Below are 19090 nucleotides of genomic sequence, written 5' to 3'. Positions count from 1 at the left end.
CAATCGTATGAGTGGAGGGTGTGTATGGATTGAGTACTCGTCCTTAAGAGTTTGGCTAAAGCTTCAGTTAATGTTCTTGGCTCGAGAGTCTCACAGAAACAATGTGTGGTGCCGTTTGAATTAGAACAAAAGAACAACTGTGTCAAACACCATACATAATGTGCTGTTACTAAGAGAAAGGAAAATGTGGCCTTCTACCATTACCTGTTGGGTCTCGGCTAGCTCCAGCTCTAAACGTGTTACTTCCTGTTTTAGTCGACCTGCTTCCTGTTCCTGCTGCCTGCGACTGTACAAGTGCGTACGCTGCGACAGAACAAACCGTTTCTGCAGATCCATCTTTTCCTCGGCTCTGGAGGAGCAACAAAAAGAAACTATATAAGCGCACAAAACCAATAAATAAACTGCATAACAAGCAAACTAAAAGAATAAAAATGCACACTGTGAATACTTTTGCTTGTGTTGTACAATAGATTGTTGGAGTTGAGCAGGGGGTGGAGGCGAAAGAGAAGGGCAAAGAGGAGAGACAAGGACACAATCCAAGATGAGCAGAGGAGAATGAGAGTTTTATAGACTCTGTTATTACTGTCTCTCCAGCGCTGACTTCATCTGAAGAATAGCCTTTTCACACTCAGTGAGCTGCCCCACCTGCTCTGCACAGCGCTGCGACACACACACACACACGGGCACACACACGGGCACACACACACACAAACACTGTCAAAACATGCACAACGTGATGTCGACGGTGTGATGAAAAGGGAAAATAAGAATGCATAACAAGTAATAAATGTACCTTTTGAAGTTGCTCTCTTTGTTTTAGCTGACTTAGGTACTCATCATCAGAATATAAATGGCTTTGTTGGTAAACCTTCAGGTCACCTTCAATCAAACGTTTCTGAGAACAGAAAATTAAAAAAGACAGAGAGACTTTGTTGAACGTTAAAATTCATCTTTTAAAGTAATATAATAGCTTAACGAAAATCAGAGCACTCAGAATTTGTGCATTGTAATAAAATCCTTTTCATCTCATTATAGACAGTACACATTGGATTCCCGCCATGATAATAGATGCATTGTCTTTCCTTTTCTTTGTTGCACTAAGCACAGCGACATGGCCTTTAACTATAACAAACAGATTAAAGCGACTTCAAAGGGACTGGTGTTATTAGTGTGTTTTTTATTATGAGAGAAAGTCTTGGCCCAACAACAAGACAAATCCACTGCAGAACTCATTGGCAGTTTTCACTGTTCACTCTATTAAATGATGTCCTTCATTATAAGACTTAAACTTTTAACTCTTATCTTTCCATTACTGAATCTGAATGCAAATGTATTAGAAATGTAGTGATAAAATATGTACTGTTCTGCTTTGCACAATTTTACAGGGAATTCATGATGTCTACATTTTGTGATTTAGTACATACATATTTGAAAACGTGAACACAAAAAGTACTGTGTATTAAATATATCAAATGAATAAATAACATCTTACAGACAATTGGAAATAGATAGTGTAAACTAAATCATGCATTTGCCTTAAATGTTATAAAGGGCAATATCGTATATAAAGCTATATATGCTACAAAGAAATAGGAGAGTAAAGCTAAAAAAGATTTTTTTTTTTGAAAATATGGTTTGCTGTGTTAATAGATAAATACATTTTTCAAAAAAGAAATCCCAAACATTTAAAAATGACAAAGTTTCAGGTTAATACTGGCATGAGTTAGAGAATTAGTGGGACGTAAAGCTCCATAAGAACTCCTAACCTCTTGATAGGCGCCTCACAATCAAAGTCATTAGCCAGCGTAATAAAGGGCCCGAGATACAGCCATTCTTCAACAGTCTAACTCTTTTATAACCAACAGATTAAAGCTGATTGGATTAAAATGACATTCTGCCCGTCTGACCTTGGCGGCAGCAGTTAAGTTCATCCAAATTAAATTTCTCTGTAATAAAGATGATTCATTTGTTGCCTGACGTAGTAAATATAAAACAGAAAAGAAAAAAAGAGAAAAGATTAAGTGACACACACCAGTGCTCACGTGCACATGGCCCGTACATAAGCACGCACGTGGACACAAAGGAAATATACCCTCGCCTCATAATTCATGCACACATCAAGGGCCAACACCTGATTGCAGCTACACAGCACAGTTCAAAGAAAAGCCATACACATTACATTACAAATCCAGTGTTTGAGACCTCTGCTTGGCTCCAATGAAACTGCTTTATTAGCCATAAGCTGGATCTAATCACTTCCATGTGTTTATAAGATCATCTTCCAGCCAAATTTATTGGTTGTTACATTAAAATTACGGGGAACTGCGGAATATAAATGAAATCTAATCAAACATGCCAAGCTCTGATGCGTCATAATTCTGTCTCAGGAAAATAAAATGTTTAGGACTGTTCATTACTTGTGCAAACTGGTGGAAATCTGCTGAGAAAACACAGGATTCGCCGTATTTTCCGGCTGTGTTCGTACCTGTTGTTGAAGCGAGTCCACCTGACCCTGCAGGGAGTGGGTGGTCACAGTTTCGTCCTGACTCTCGTGGAGGAGACTGTGGCAGGACAGTGGCTCGTCTGTTGACTGGTCCAGAGCCGTCCACTGCTCAACCTTCTCCTGACAGCAACGATCCATTTCCAAAAGTTCATCTTTTACAGCTTGACATGCAACTTGGGACTTTTTCAGCTAAAAAATAAATAAATAAATCATAGCCATAACATTATGACCACGTGGTTGTTATAATTCAAATCTTAGTAGTTTTCCATTTTAATTTCTTGTCTCCAATGTTTTTTATCTGCGAACACCCGGCAAGAGTTGAAGTTTCATTTTGTTATTTAGCATTTAAATTAAGATGTTATGTTATATCATATAATGATTTACTATTATCTTGTATCTTTTTTACCCCGTATAATTGTTTTTATTTTCCATTACGGTTACTTGGTCAGTGTAATTTATCATCATTGTACTTTTCTGCTATTATGTATTAAAAAATATTGCTCCAATTGTTGTAATTTTAATGCATTGACTTCCATAGCAAAACCGTTACTTATGTGGTGCCAATGTAGATAAAATAGACGTAATGTAGATTAAATAGACGTATCCATCTGTAAGTGGTTATAATGTTATAGCTGGCCACTTTAGACAACCATTCCAATGACCGGTGCAACAATCTGTAGATACAGGACAAATAAAATACCATTTGTTGTCTACCTGTTGGTTTGAATAGCGCAGCTCTTCTTCTAAAACTCCCACTTGTCCTTGCACCCCGTGAACCTTTTCAATGGCTGCTGTGTACTTTTGTTTAAAAATGCCTATGGTTTCATCCTGGAGCTGGGCTTGCAAACGGGCTTCTCTCAAATGTTCTTTAGCTCCTTTCAGACGCTGATGAAGGAGTTCGATCTCACTCCGCTGCTTCTTTAGCTTCTCCTCAGATGTCTCGAGCTGAAAGTAAAGAGTGAATTATGTGGACAACAAACTGTTCTATACATGTTGCACAGTGGTGTCTTGAGGTTACTGCGCTGGATGCTTTCTTAGCCTCTGTACAGTGGACAAACAGCAGTTTAGTATGTCTTTGAATGGGTAACTGCAAATATATATACAATATATACTGCCAAACACAATTATCGGTCCTCAATTTCTCGAACCTTTTTATTGTATTAAAGATTCTGAGAGCATAAATGGACATAGATTGAATAGAAGGAAACAATACAGCCTAATTACTGCTCCACAAACATTAGTCAGCCAAGATAATATAACGATAAAATAAAAACATTACTGGGAAATCAACAATTTACTATTATACACGTTGAGTAGTTTACCAAGTTTTCTTTACCTTTCAAATTGTAATAATCCATTTTAATACAATTACTTGAGTAAATGTATGTCTGCTTTCTACCTTTGTCAAAAAGGGGATGCACAACACATGTAAAATAGTACTGCAAGTAAAAAGTATGTGTTGTTCCCAGAGTATTGCAGTATATTCTGTCTCTATGAAGTAACCTCAGCCGTAATGAAGGGAAAACCCAAGCAGTGAAACCAGGCTTAATCCTGGAGTTACACACAGAATCCCACTGCAGCACACCTTCCAGGGAGAGAGGTTCAAAATGTTAAACCCGCTCTAACGCTCATCTTAACTTCATCCACAATAATCCAGCAGTAATCTGGATCAGAACACGTGGCTTTAAAACTAATGACAGCCAACTAGTTAGATTTCAGTGGCTCGCTGCAGTTGGTTTAGCCCGGGATTAGCCAAGGCCCTGTGCAAGCTAACACTGGGTGGATGATAGCACGACCGTGAGGAAAATTAGGCTAACGACAGAAGCGAGAGGTGAGAGGACGAACCTTGTAGAGCAGTTTTAATTGAATATTATGAAACTGAAGACATTTTGCAAACGTTGAATAGACAATATCACATAGAAGTCTGAGTTGAACTTCTGGCACTATACTTCTGCTATATACGGTAGTAAGTAACTTCAATTATTGAGCACACTCTGCCATACTAAAACACTAATGGTAGATTTTTCTGTTGCTGGATGAAAGGGTTCATAACAAGGCTTAATAAGAACACCATGGTTTTCTTGTGACCATAATGGGGAGCGTGTGCTTTGAGGAAACAAATAACTCGAATTAAATATGATGGAAAACACATCGCTTTGACCCTCCTGACCTGACGAACCTCATTCAACCTGCAGTTTAATTACAACTGGCACATGACTGTCCAAATCACTGCGCCTTGATAATAACTTTATTTATCTTTTTAGCAGAATGCTTCGCCTATCTCTCTCTCTCTTTGTTTCCTGTTTGACTGGATGTGAGCGGCTGACAAACAAAGGCCTCATTCAAACTTCTAATTCAGATGATGTATCCCACATAATAGGGCTTGTCTGAGTGCAGAGAGTCGCTTGTTTGATTTAAATGTGTTTGAAGGGCATGCGGTTTTTGCTCACAAAGATGTAGTAAATGCATCTTATATTACTCCACTGCTATTTTCATGGATAACAAAGTTTATTAGATTTCACTAATGGATCATGGCTTGGCTGAGTGACACATGCAAATAATGGATCGTATCTATCTTCAGCACTGCTATCTGCTCCTCACCCTGAGCTCAATGACCCCTGCCCTCTTCGGGAGAACTATGAGCAGCCTGGAGTAGTTCTGCCTCAGTCAGCTGTGAAGCCCAATGCTCTCCTAGCTCAAGTGATCCGCATCGCCTCTACTGTGTCTGTTCCACTCCTTCCGGGTCAAAGGTCAAACTGATCTATAGATGAATTGACCTGTAGAGCGCTGCACAGGGAGGATGCCCCTTTACCTGCTGATGGCTCGTACACCGCTGAGCGTGTAACTGCTGTGTTTCCTGCTTCTCCTGCTCCTTAAGGCACTCCATACTTCTGACCTCTTCACTTAACTGACAGGCCTCCTCTTGGTGTCCTTTCACCTTCAGGTTCAAGCGCCACACTTCCCCTTCCAGTGCTTCCATCTGACAATGATACAAAAACACAGTAAGGCATGAATATAAATGTATTAAGTCAATTATTTGTTCGTCAACTTCTGCTGGTGCCTTTTGGGGATTATTTTACAGGATTCTGGCCCTGAAAACATGGTGCATTAAGCGGGGTAAACGATGGACAATGACAACGTTTTTGGAGGACTGACACATTTAGAGTGACCAGTAGACATATAAACTGAAATAAATTAACTCAAGAACACTAACCACTCTAATATCACACGCCCGCTGAACACACGAGAGAAACTCTTGTAATCGGGAGTTCTATTGTTAGATACGTGAAGCTGCCAGCTGCTAGCGTTAGGTGTTACCCGGAGGCCAGAATGGGTGACATCGAAGGAAACCTTAGGATCTTAAAGCGGAGTAGGACCCGTTTCCGGCGAGTCGTGGTTCACGCAGGCGGTAACGACGCCCGTCGGAGACAATCAGAGGTGCTCAAAGTTCAAGTAGCCGCGGTGTGTGACCTAGCGAAGTCGATGTCGGACACTGTAATATTTTCTGGTCCCCTGCCCAATCGGATCAATGCTGAATTGTACAGCCGTCTCTCAGCATTCAACAACTGGTTATCCAGATGGTGCCCTCAAAACAACGTTGTCTTTATTGATAACTGGAGTGCGTTTTGGGGAAAGCCCGGGCTCATATGCAGGGATGGCATCCATCCGACTTCGGAGGGTACATCCCTATTAGTTCGGAATTTGACCGATAGTCTTAGTCGTGTTAAGTGACCATCTAGGGATGAGCCCCAGGTGCAGAGCAGCAGTTCAAGACGCTCCTCTGTCGCCGAACTCTCGCCCGTTCTGTTACCTGTGAAGTGTTCAGATTCAAGACAGATAGAGACTGTGTGTGTCCCTCGTGTCCCTCGTACAAATAATGCCAAAAAGTCACATCTCAGAAAAAATATTTCAGGCGTCAGACCAAATAACTTAAGGAAAATAACAATCACAAATGACACAAATACACAAATGAATAAACACGTAAAATGTGGACTGCTAAACATTAGAGCAATTTCCTCCAAATCGCTCTTAGTTAATGAATTAATTAGTGACTATAACATAGATCTTCTAGCTCTAACTGAAACGTGGCTTCAACAAGACAACTACGTCAGACTAAATGAGTCCACCCCACCCAGCCATGTTAACTTTCAGACTGCCAGGAGCACAGGCCGAGGTGGTGGTGTGGCAGTGATCTCCCACTCAAGCCTACTCATGAGCCCTAAAACTAACAATGCATTTCACTCATTTGAAAGCCTTATGCTGTCAATCACATGTCCAAATATGAAAAACCAAAAAGGAGTTTTGTTCATAGTTATCTACCGACCTCCTGGTCCCTACTCAGAGTTTTTAACAGAGTTTTCTGACTTTATATCAAACTTAGTGTTAGCCTGGGATAAAATAGTTATAGTTGGAGACTTTAATATCCATGTGAACATGAGTGATGACGCTCTCAGTAATGCCTTCAGCGCCTTGTTAGACAGCATTGGTTTCACTCAGAATGTAAATAAACCGACTCACACTCACAAGAACACTCTGACGTATGGAACAGAGATTAGTGACCTCATTGTCCTCCCTCAAAACCCTATATTGTCAGATCATTTCCTAATTACCTTTCAGTTTATTCTTAAAGATCATCCAGTCCCACAAAATAAAGTTATAATGAAAAGGACAATATCTGAAAAATCTATCTCAAAATTCAAAGAAATAATAGAGCCAATATTCAGTGACATGTCATGTGATCCTGCTGAGAACAGTTTTAGTCCCAGTTTAAGTGATCAATGTGTCGACTTGACCATGAATTCTCTGAAGTCTGCTCTTGACGTTGTCGCGCCGTTAAAACAGAAGGTCATTAGGCCAAAGCGCGCCTCCCCATGGTACAACCAAGAACTGCGTTCACATAAACAAAAAGTTAGAAAGTTAGAGGGATTATTTCGTCGCTCTCACACCGAAGAATCCCTAAAAGCATGGAAAAGTTGCCTGCTGTCCTATAAGCAGGCTCTGCGTAAGGCCCAAACCAGATATTATTCAAATCTAATAGAAGTCAACAAAAGTAACACTAAATTCCTTTTCAGCACTGTAGCTAGGCTAACAAACTGTCACAGTGCAGTAGAGCCCTCAATCCCAGCTACACTTAGCTCTGATGATTTCCTCCTATTTTTTAATAATAAAATAAAAACAATCAGAGATAAATTAGATGAAATTACCCCCGCTATTAGCCCTGAACTAGCCCAAGCTGTAAATCTAACGTCCCATATAAATCCACCTGTAAACCTAGAAAGGTTCACAGCTGCTGATCAAGCAGAGATAACTTCAGCCATTATGTCCTCTAAAAGCTCAACTTGTGTCCTAGACCCCATTCCAAGCAGACTCCTCAAAGACATTCTTCCCCTAATTATAGACCCTATTCTTAATATAATAAATACTTCACTCGAAAGTGGCTATGTTCCACAGTCCTTCAAACATGCAGCCATTAAACCTCTTCTGAAAAAGCCTAATCTAGATCCCGACCTATTGGTAAACTACAGACCTATTTCAAATCTTCCCTTCGTCTCTAAAATCCTTGAAAAAGTTGTAGTAAAACAGCTTTGTCGCCACCTGCAGGACAATAACTTATTTGAAGTTTTCCAGTCAGGGTTCAGAGCCCACCACAGCACTGAAACTGCACTAGTTAAAGTCACAAATGATTTGTTATTAGCCGCTGACGATGGACTGGTCTCAATCCTGGTTCTGTTGGACCTCAGCGCAGCGTTTGACACCATCGACCACAACATTCTACTGCAGAGGTTAGAATGTGATGTAGGTGTTGGAGGAACAGCCCTCAGCTGGTTTAAATCCTATCTATCTGATAGGTTCCAATTTGTTAATGTAAACCAGAGCTCCTCACCAAGCTCTAAAGTAATTTACGGTGTGCCACAGGGTTCGGTACTCGGTCCAATTCTGTTTACTCTTTATATGCTACCATTAGGCAACATTATCAGAAAGCATGGCATTAACTTCCACTGCTATGCAGATGACACTCAGCTGTATTTATCAATGAAACCTGATCAGAGCGATCAAGTAGACAGACTTAGTACTTGTGTGAAGGAGATAAAAACCTGGATGACACTAAACTACCTGCTTCTTAACCCTGAAAAAACCGAGGTCATTGTGCTTGGCCCTAAGCATCTACGAGACGCTCTATCTGAGCAGATAGTCACACTGGACAATGTCAGTGTAGCCTCCAGTTCTACAGTAAGAAACCTTGGAGTCTTATTTGACCAGGAGCTCTCATTTAAAGCTCATATAAATCAAGCTTGTAAAACAGCCTATTTCCATTTGCGCAACATCGCCAAAATCAGAAGAATCCTGCCTAAAAGTGATGCTGAAAAACTTATCCATGCATTTGTAACGACTAGATTAGACTACTGTAACTCCCTGCTTGCAGCGTGTCCTAAAAGCTCCATAAAAAGCTTCCAACTGGTTCAAAATGCAGCAGCAAGATTACTAACAGGAACAAAAAGAAGAGAGCACATTACGCCAGTGCTGAAGTCTCTTCACTGGCTCCCCGTCGAGTCTAGAATCAAATTCAAAATTCTACTCTTGACCTACAAAGCCATAAATGACATGGCCCCATCCTACCTCAAAGATGCTATAGAACCATATCATCCAAACAGAGCTCTTCGCTCTCAGAATGCTGGCCTTCTGGTGGTGCCAAGAGTCTCTAAAAGTACTGTAGGAGGTAGAGCGTTTAGCTACCAAGCTCCTGTGTTATGGAATCAGCTCCCGACCCATGTTAAATATGCTGACACAGTCTCTTCATTTAAGTCCAGGCTTAAAACGTTCCTCTTCGAAATCGCTTATGGTCAGAGTAGTTAGGAACAGAAAGATAAACCCACAGCTTCAGCTACGCTGCCCTAGGAGTAACTATGCTGGGGGAAGTATGACAGCTTGAGCACTATCCTCTTCTTCTTCTGACTACTTATGCTATCAAACAATATTTATTTTTTGATTCCACTTGCAAACTGTTCACCGCCTTCTTTTCTTTCTCTCACTCCTGAGGACCTGTGGACCCAGATGCCCCTCCCCTGGTGAAGTGGTCCCTGCCCTGTGTGGACGGTCCCTCATCTGCCTGAAGAGTGGCTCCAGTTCGCCTCAGTCGGTCCCTCATCTGCCTGAAGAGTGGGTCCAGCTCGCCTCCGACGGTCCCTCGTCTGCCTGAAGAGTGGGTCCAGCTCGCCTCCGACGGTCCCTCTTCTGCCTGAAGAGTGGGTCCAGCTCGACTCAGACGGTCCCTCTTCTGCCTGAAGAGTGGGTCCAGCTCGACTCAGACGGTCCCTCTTCTGCCTGAAGAGTGGGTCCAGCTCCAGTCTCCTTGTGTCCGTCTGTCCGTCTGTGAGAGTCGGATCTCTCCTTCACTGGAACTCCTCCAGGTTTCTACGCTTTTTTCCCAAAGAGGTTTTTTTGTAGTTTTTCCTGGCCGAGAAGGAGAGTCTAAGGACAGAGGACCCTGGGACATCGTCCCTCGCCACCACAGACATTGTCTGACTTCATCGCCACCACAGACATTGTTGATTCATTTCTCCCTGTGGCCCTCAGAGGCAACTGTTGTTGTGATTTTGGGCCTTACAAAAATAAATTGATTTGAATATCATGAGAATAATTTAAAGGTTGGTTTTAGGTGGAGAGTGAGCCCCCTGCTAGTGTTGAAGCTTTTCCTAGAATGTTCTATAGTATAGCATTAAATTATAGCATTACCCAAGACTACCTGAGTTTTGGAGCGATCTACTGGATAAATATAAGTTTAACGACATTTAACCAGGGCGGTAGACTAGCAGAAAGGTTACATAGTTTACCTTTAAGTACACAGTCTTATCTACATGTTATTTTATCAAATACAGTATTGCAAATATCTAAAGATTGCACACAGGTATGATTCAGTTTCCATGTTTAGCCTGTAGACCAGTTGGGAGAGTGTGGGCATCGAGGACATGGAGGAGTAAAACTGCTTTTTCTTTCTTTTGCTCAGAGTTTTGAGGAGCCTTTGAGCAAGACGCTATACCTCCCACTGCTCTAATAGTGCTGTTCAGTTTTCAAGAGTAAAACGGCCCAGTCGGGAACTTTCCTGGTGTAGGTGTGTGCAGCGAGGCTATGTGGGTGTAAAGCGGGGAAAAAAGGAGAGAAGACAAAGACCTGCTAACTTGTCTTGATACAAACAATAAAAAGGACCAGAAAAGACATGTATCTATCACTCTGTTCAGCTGTCTTCATTTTGCCTCTCAACTGCAGAATTAGCAACTGTCGCCTTTTAACCTGAACATAAGCGAGCACTAAAGCTAGCACGCATTCGTGATTTATACTATTTGTGTCTAAGAAAAGCATGGATAAAATAGGGAGCCAGAACCTCCAGGTGTGAGGTGTGCAGTTTCCTGTGGCTCAGCGCCAGATGGGCCTCCAGTCACTCCGTGCTGTGCTTCAGGTGAATGTGCTCTCTGTGCCGGGCGGCCATCTTGGCTCAGAGTTCTTCCCTCTCTTCACATCATTTTTTAAAAGCTTTGTCTTGACAAAGCAACTGGAAAAAAAAAAAAAACTAATTAAAACAACAAATAGGAGAATGTCAAAGTGATATTTATGAACCCAGAATGTGTGTACTATTTTTGTAAATATTTTTTTTTTAAACTACACATTTTGGTTGGCATATCGGTGGCTATGGGATTTTTATCTTCTGTTAATGCCTCAAAATGGTAAGTTATCAACAGGTAAATGGTTGTAAATCTGTGTCCCTCTAGAGCCTCTTACACTAAGATAAAAAAAAAATGTAAAAAAGAAATCTGTGATCTTTTAATGCTCAGTGATCAGAATAATTTGGTCCCTGATCCATTTTCAAATGTGACTCAAATTGACAATAAAGCAAAAATGTACAAATAAATAATATGCATACATCAAATTAAAGAGACTTAATGTGTCAAAAAATAAGATAATGCCAAACTCCCAGATGGAGTGCAAGTAGATTTTCCATTAAATCAAGCTGATTTAATGAAAAATTAAATCAGCTTAATTTCAATTTATATTTGAGGAAAATAAATTGAATGGAATTTCATGAGAAAGATCCACAAATGTTCCTGAATCCTGACCATTTATATAAGTGACAATATCATTGAACTCTCAAAACAAAAGCTGAATATTAACTATTGTATCCGTCCCTCATCTCCATTAAATAGTATACGCTTATTGAATGCTATCTGATGTGATCTGAAACAATACATATGTACGTATATAAATGTACCATAGCGTTTGGTATACTGTATTGTTGTGGGCGGATGTCAGAACACTTCTAGAAGCTGTTGTTTATTCCTTCTCGGAGCATTCAGTGTGTCGGCTGATTGCTTGTGTTTATCTGTTACCTTGGTGACCTTCCCTAATTACCCACCTTTGAGTGTGTGCATGTGCCTTTTTGCTTTCATAGCTTTGGCAGACAAGAAATGGTTTCATAATTTCTTTCCTAGCCTTTTTGTTTCTCCTTTATGTTGACTTAAAATGTGCTTTTCCAGGCCTCAGCTTTGATCAAGGTCACTCTAATTGGCCATTTATCTGCCAATATGTACTGCATGGTTTAAGCCAAAGAGGTTATTAATTTGAGTCTGGACTTTTGACAGCAATAACGTCTCACTAAATCTTCAAGTTATATTCAGTACTTGCCCCGGGAACTAGAACAAGACCCTGACTGCTCTAATGTACACTATAAAATTAATAGTGCATCTTAATAAAAGTCAGTGTAATCCCTCATCCATCCAGGAGTGTTTCTACATCTTAATAAAAGCTTAACTAATGAATTCAAAAATACTTACATTTTCAAGCAAATTAACTAATAACTAATACCGGCTGCACCTAGAACATTTTAAGATCTTCCACGATTTTAAGACAAAGTGTCCAGATCAGACATGAGGACATTATTTTTTTTTGCAACAATTATTTATCTTACACTTAAATGAAAGACACCAACACCACACATTTGCAGTTTTTAAGAGTTAAAGGATAAACTGGGTGTCTAATGAAAACAAATAAATAAAGGTTACATGGCGTATCTATAATATATAAAGGTTACAAGTTTACAGCGTTATAGTGAAAATGAAAGAAGAAACACAGAGCACTTTAGTCGCTCTGGTCATTATAGCAGTGATGATAAATTAAACAAAAGTTTGCACAAACTCAGTGTTGTTGTTCTCCGTTATTTCTACAGTTTAAGAGCTGTCACCAGGCAACGGAGGCTGGCGTTGTCTGGCTGCTCTTATTGTTGAAGTTGATCGTAAAATATCACTTATAATCAATACAATATGAAAGTTTACAATATGAGGTTTTGAAACTGTGAGCCACGCTACTCGGGCCACGCCTTCTCAAACTCATGGAGAGTCTTAAAATGAGGCTAAAAATTCACTAACCCTTTTTCAGATAAGTGAAAGCAATAGCAGTAAATGTTCTTCGTCTAGTATTTTAAATTAAAAAAACACTATTAAGACAATGGAGGTAATATTATAGTAATGTCGAAATAAATGAGGAATCATGAGAAATCATGAGAAAAAATATAATTATTGTAAGTACTGTTAATACAGTAAATATTACTATTACAATTACAACTGGTCAAAAAATGAATTTCTACCAAAAAAATAATAAAGAAATGTACCGTTTTAAATATTTGAACAGCTTACTTTTGTAAAAAGCAATATATAAATATATAGATATATAGTTCAGTTACCTATATATAACATAACATTTGCACCAATAATTTATCATAATTTATCATAGGATTTGGAATGCAAAGGACTACATCCTTCCTGTACTTATGCCTTTTAATTTAATTGAATTTGTGCAATACCCTAATTTGATGCAGTAATATTGTTATCTCTCCTCTTTCTTTCTTCATGGGCTGACGTCAGTCCGACATGATCCACAGACTGTTTTGACCCAAGTTGAGCGCTCGTTTGTAACTGTCCGAGGGGATTGATGGAGTTAACGTGGCTTTTTGAACCCTCACCTCTGGTTGTCAGAGGCCTGGTTTACCAAACGCACTAAACATGACGTATCACATGGGAACAAAAGGCGAAAAAACAAAATAAACACTGCATGGTTTCTTCAGCATCGACCAAAGTCACAATGAAACGAATGCATTTGACCGACATCAGGGAAAGTTCTGTCATATAAAAGAAGGAAATATCAATCAGAAGTAAATATCAAAAGTGAAGTTAACCAGAGTGCATTAATACAGGATTAGATAAAAAAATTCAAAAAGGTCAGTAATAGGCTAAGGCCAAATTATGAATTCTGGTGTGGTGTGAATTGATTTTGCTTTACTTTTTTAGGCAATAAAACACGTTTTTGTTCATGTCTCTGCAAAGAGCTCGGAATAAGTTGACGGTTAGTGCGACTCAAATAGCAATTTTGAAAAGAAATGATATTTTACAAGTTTTGCAAGGTAAAGACAGAGCTGTTGAACTCATCGACGCCGCCCGGTTTTTAAACACACGTGACTTAAAAACAGCCACATTCCATAGACGACTTCAATGCCGCGCGGGCCGAAATCAAAACTAAAACTTCATAAAAATGATCTGTACTAGATTATTTCACGGACATCCAGACTGGAAAGCACAAACATGTTCAGACGTACAAAAGATTGACCCAGCAGTAATTTCTTGTTCAAAATAGAAGTCATTTCACTTACCCGCCGCACATACAAGCCTCACTTCCTACCAATTTTTTAGATCTTTGCATGATTTATCTTTAAGTGCGTGTGTGCGTGTGTGTGTGTGTGTGTGTGTGTGCGCGCGAATTCCCAATGTGAGTGTGTGATAGGCAGAATGGATGCTGCTAAACACTGGAGGATGTCGTGTCAAAACAGACAACTTGTCAAAACGACAAGCTAACTAGGTCAATCACAAAGTTTAAGAAGAAAACTTTGGAGTGGAGCTTTGGTTTATGCATATCTCCTCCACGTGGATGTCTACGCCTGTGTTGTGATAAGCCGCTGAACGAATCTGCAGGAGGGGACCACCAATATCGAAGGTATTTTTAAATCAATGAGCTCTTAAGTGTATCTCAGTCTCAATGTGTTGGCACGTACACACACAACACTCGGCGTAGATAGAATCCCCACTGACAGGCAATGACAAGATAAAGAAAGTAGGGAGAAGGCTACAGAAGGGGTAGAAATAGTATTTGAACAGTCAGGGGGGGGGGCCAGAGGCAGAGGGGGATGAAAGGCAGGAGTGGCAAGGCACGAGAAGAAATGAGCAATAAGAGAGATCAAGTGCAAAAAAAAAAAACGCAGGGAGAGAGAAAAGTCGCTAAGCTATTCTGATAGTTGTAAAGCAGGACCCGTGTTTGTCCAAGTGTTACCTTGAAGACTCCAACAGCCTTCTGCCGCGACTGAACCGTCATTACAACACTGCCTTTGCATTTTACTTGACCTTACCTCTCAAACCACCTTATAATAGGCATTCTAACTTCTTGACTCTCTCTGCATTGTGCGCGCGTTGGACTTTAGAAGCTCCAGGTTACTAATTATATCTGGAGGAGAAGAGCATAGAATTTGAAAATTATCTTTATACAACACAACAGGACAATGGATGTTCTTCTACTTGTAATTTGCATTCAGTGTACAGGGATGGAAGACTTTATCACAAAGGGTCATCATAGGCAGCCCTGAGCAGTCTTTCTCATCGATTTAGTTATGAAAGGACAATTTTTAAAAGGGAAAATCTATGTATTTAATTGCAAGGTCTTAAAGCCATTGTATTGCATCAGTAAATTATTGTTACTTTATAAAGGTATTGCCAACTTACAGTAGGAAGTGTCTGCTTGTGAAGTCCCTTTGCATTTGACTTACCTAAACTTTTATGATCTGTGAACCAGGAAGTGATGCTGGTGAGCTGAAAGTTGTGAAACTCATTGTGGTGAATAATAATTAGGATACTCAGAATGCGTTAAAAAGCAGTTCAAGACTTCCACAGCAAACTGTTCTGTTTCCCACGTTTTAGAAGATGGTAAACATCGGCTACAAACTTTAACTTTGACTTAAAAATGAGTTTGCACCATCACTAGTTCAATGTATTTTGGTCTGCGCGTACAAAACCTCTCTAAGATTCAACACATAATATAATACATCCATGGATTCAACACACTCACGGTTACGACATGGACTCGTGAAAATATGCACGGTCAAATTATACATTTATCTTTATGCTAAATGCGCAACACATTCTAGCTGACTCAAATAATTTTTCAGATTCATGTTTGGCTAGAGTGAATATGGTTAAATATTTCCCTAAAGAAGTGGTTTGCTATTCTTCTCTGGAAACTTGTCTGTGAAATGTCTGCGAGAGAATGAGTCAGCACTAGTAGCTTTTCGGCGGCGGGTTGACAGTATTTGTTCAGCTGTGCTAATGTTAGGACATTTGAAGCAGCAGAGAAAAATACTTAGTGCGAGTTTCTCTCAGTTTCACTTAAATTCAAGTGGAAGCAGGAACATTCCCTTTCTCTCACTCACACATTCGTACTGTCATGCGACGGCTCAAGACGCCACACAAGCCAGCAGTTGTGTGTGAGCGGGTATTTGTGGCGATGTGGGGACTACACACTGCCACTATTATGGGGGACAAAAAACATGTTTCCAAAATGTATATTCTTTATTATTCGATCAGCAGCATGATTTAAAGATCATTTGGTTTGTATTAAGGTTAGGTAAGAAGTTACTGTGATTGTGGTTTGGATCAGTCGCCAGGAAATGAATGTAAGTCAATGTAATGTCCCCGAAAAGCATTGAAACTCAACATGTGCGTGCGTATGTGTGTGTGTGTGTGTGTGTGTGTGTGTGTGTGTGTGTCTGTGTGTGTGTGTGTGTGTGTGTGTGTGTGTCTGTGTGTGTGCGTGTGTCTGTGTGTGTGTGTGTGTGTCTGTGTGTGTGTGTGTGTGTGTGAGTAGATCAGAGGGCCAGCGTTTGGGCTTCTAAAGCAAGACCAGATGTGCAGCAGAAACCAGATCCCCCAGCGCTGTGTAATGATCCATAGGCTGACTTAACCAATCCAAACACGAGAGATGGAACGCAAACCCGCACTCGAGCCAACAAATGCATATCCACAATTATTTCTCCTAATTAAAATAAGTGAAGATGTATTTGAAGTGGAAGGAGCACTCAGGTAAAGATACTGTTACGTCAAAGCAATAAGTAGGACATAGATAATACTCAGGTAATGGCAAAAGGCACTTGGCATAAAACTGTTTTTTAATTTGTAAAACAGCTACTTCAATTGCTACTACTATTACCTGTGTTGGGAATACAATGATAATGTATTTAGTTACAGCCATTCAGAAAGATAAATGTATTTAGTGAAGTATGTTGTACGTATTGTTTGCTGTAATGTTGTTGTTGTTTTGCATTTATAAATAAGAATAATTAGAAAAAGAAAACAACACACATTCACTCATCACAAGAGCCAGGTTTTCTATTTTTCTCATCAATACCACGCAGTTTAAAACCTAAATTACATGACTAGTTGCCACAATGTATTCCTTTGATTTTAGGAAAAGTAAGTGCATTCTGAAAACCATCAAATGGCAACTACAACTGTCCCAGAATACAGTTACTCACAATATGTCGGTGTAATCCCTCATTCGTCCAGGCGTGTTCCATAGTAGAAAAAGCTTCAGTTGTAGTCATCTGGACTCAGTTTGAAAAATATATTTTTCAATATATATATATATATTTCTAACTGAGTCCAGATGACTACAACTGAAGCTTTTCTTACTCACAATTATTACTCTGGATTTCTGAAATGTGTATTAAATTATTTCTCACAATTATTACTGTTGTTAACCTGATACTACTGTTTTTATCGTTACTGCTATTACAAAAATACTTTACCGCCTTTGCTTTAAGTGACTGTCATGGATCCATATGTAAATAATCCCATGTAATAATGGTATCTTTTAAATATGATTTGAATCTGTATAATTATTGCATGTTGTAGCGTACGGTATATTGAAACAATTAACAAACTACTGTCATTTCAGTTCTGAAGCAAAGCACTAATGTCTGAGTGAAGAGTATCTTTCCAACCTCAGCTAATTGAAGGTTAAACTCAAACCACTATTCATAACATACTCTTTCGGCACAGAATCAAAAGGGCTTGTTAAAGAGCAGCACAGCACATGAATATGAGAATTGTTGCTATCACACGGAAAGAAAGAATTAAGAGGGGAAAAAATCTAAAGCCTTTTCTTCATCAAAAGTGTATGCATTTAATAAGACTCTAAATATCAGAACATCCCATTACCCATTATCTAAAACCTTATTATCTGCACTATTGTAGAAATAGACAATGCCTGTCAGTGTGAATATTGCATAGGGAAATTGAATATTTAAATGAATCCATCACCTGTACAACCTCTCTTATCAGCACTATTGTAGCAAAGACAATGCATTACATTAAAGTGAATATTACATTTAATCTAAAAAATTATAGAGTTTTGATTGTGTAGAAAAAATGCGTCGCTTAAAGAAGATTTCCTTTGGCCATGACGCTGTTTCACAAGTTGTAAAACATACTTTCTTCAATATGTAGAATACATTGCTGTTGAATTTGTAAAGCAATATTTGAATTCAGACCTTGGGGAAGAAACCAATTTACCTTTTTTTCAGTGCTCAGGCGCAAATGAATTACTTCTTGCTGGAGACGCTCCACCTCTTTGTTAGCAGTTAGAAGAAGCTTTTGTATATTTTCCTTCTCTCTTCTTTCTCTTTCCAGACTTCGTCCAACCTCGTCCGGGGACTCCGTGTCTCACTCACCACCCGCTCACTTATTTGCAACTAAAAACAAAAATACAAACAAATATTGAAGTTGTCAGAGCTCTCCAAAATGGCCAAGGACGGTTGGGACTCAAAGAGAAAACAACGTGACAAGATGTTAAGGCGTAAATTAGGAACACTTGCCCCAGCCTCGTCGCCATAGCACTGAAAAGCAGCACCATAAAGGCTTTGTGTTAATCTGGGGAGCCCTACACTTACCACTTTGTTTCAGAACCAATAAAACTGCCTGACTACACATGATAAAGTCGTACCCCACAAGCTTCAGCTTTTCAAATGCAAATCCAAACTCAGAATGTTAAGTTACAAAAAGTTGGAACACTTTAAAAGGAATTAAATAACGGAATGTGTTCGTCATAGTAAGCGTTCTTAAGCAGTTTCAGATACGGAAAAGTGTCTTTTTCCATGTTGTGGCGCTGAACAACATAGAAATAAAAAGAATTACGAAGAATTAAAAGAAAGACATTTTAAGGATGACAAGATTAAACGCTTTTATCTACAATTGAGATTACAAAATATAATATGCTATTGTTTATTTATTTTTTAATGTTGGATGCAAAGTTATTTCATTTAAATCACTAATATTTAATAACCAATATTCCTAAAATATAACAATTTCATATTATATTTTATATGTATAACAACACTGTGAATAGTCATGGTACCATAGATTGTGAATACATCATGATGTTTCTTCCCACAACTATAACTCTAAACATATAGTAACATCCCTGTTCCAAACCAAATTCTCTTGA

General features: G+C 39.3%; 1 protein-coding gene across 1 annotated transcript in view; it reads right to left on the bottom strand.

Annotated features, from left to right (window-relative positions):
* Positions 1–18550, bottom strand: part of pmfbp1 (polyamine modulated factor 1 binding protein 1) — a 41399-nt gene extending 22849 nt beyond the window's left edge. The window contains exons 1-7 of the mRNA XM_072451341.1: positions 18160–18550; positions 5316–5483; positions 3218–3448; positions 2486–2692; positions 794–895; positions 584–660; positions 205–349 (exon numbers count right to left, since the gene is read on the bottom strand). Coding sequence (XP_072307442.1) covers positions 205–349; positions 584–660; positions 794–895; positions 2486–2692; positions 3218–3448; positions 5316–5483 — 930 coding nt within the window. The 5' untranslated portion in view covers positions 18160–18550. The remainder of the gene's footprint in view (positions 1–204; positions 350–583; positions 661–793; positions 896–2485; positions 2693–3217; positions 3449–5315; positions 5484–18159) is intronic.
* Between the last annotated feature and the right edge of the window lie 540 nt (positions 18551–19090).

Source organism: Eucyclogobius newberryi, unplaced genomic scaffold (assembly GCF_026437365.1).
Source record: "Eucyclogobius newberryi isolate DKJ021-1_F unplaced genomic scaffold, fEucNew1.0.hap1 SCAF_18, whole genome shotgun sequence".
Taxonomy (NCBI): Eukaryota; Metazoa; Chordata; class Actinopteri; order Gobiiformes; family Gobiidae; genus Eucyclogobius; species Eucyclogobius newberryi.
Note: the sequence above shows the minus strand (reverse complement) of the source record. Positions and strands in the feature narration are given on the sequence as shown.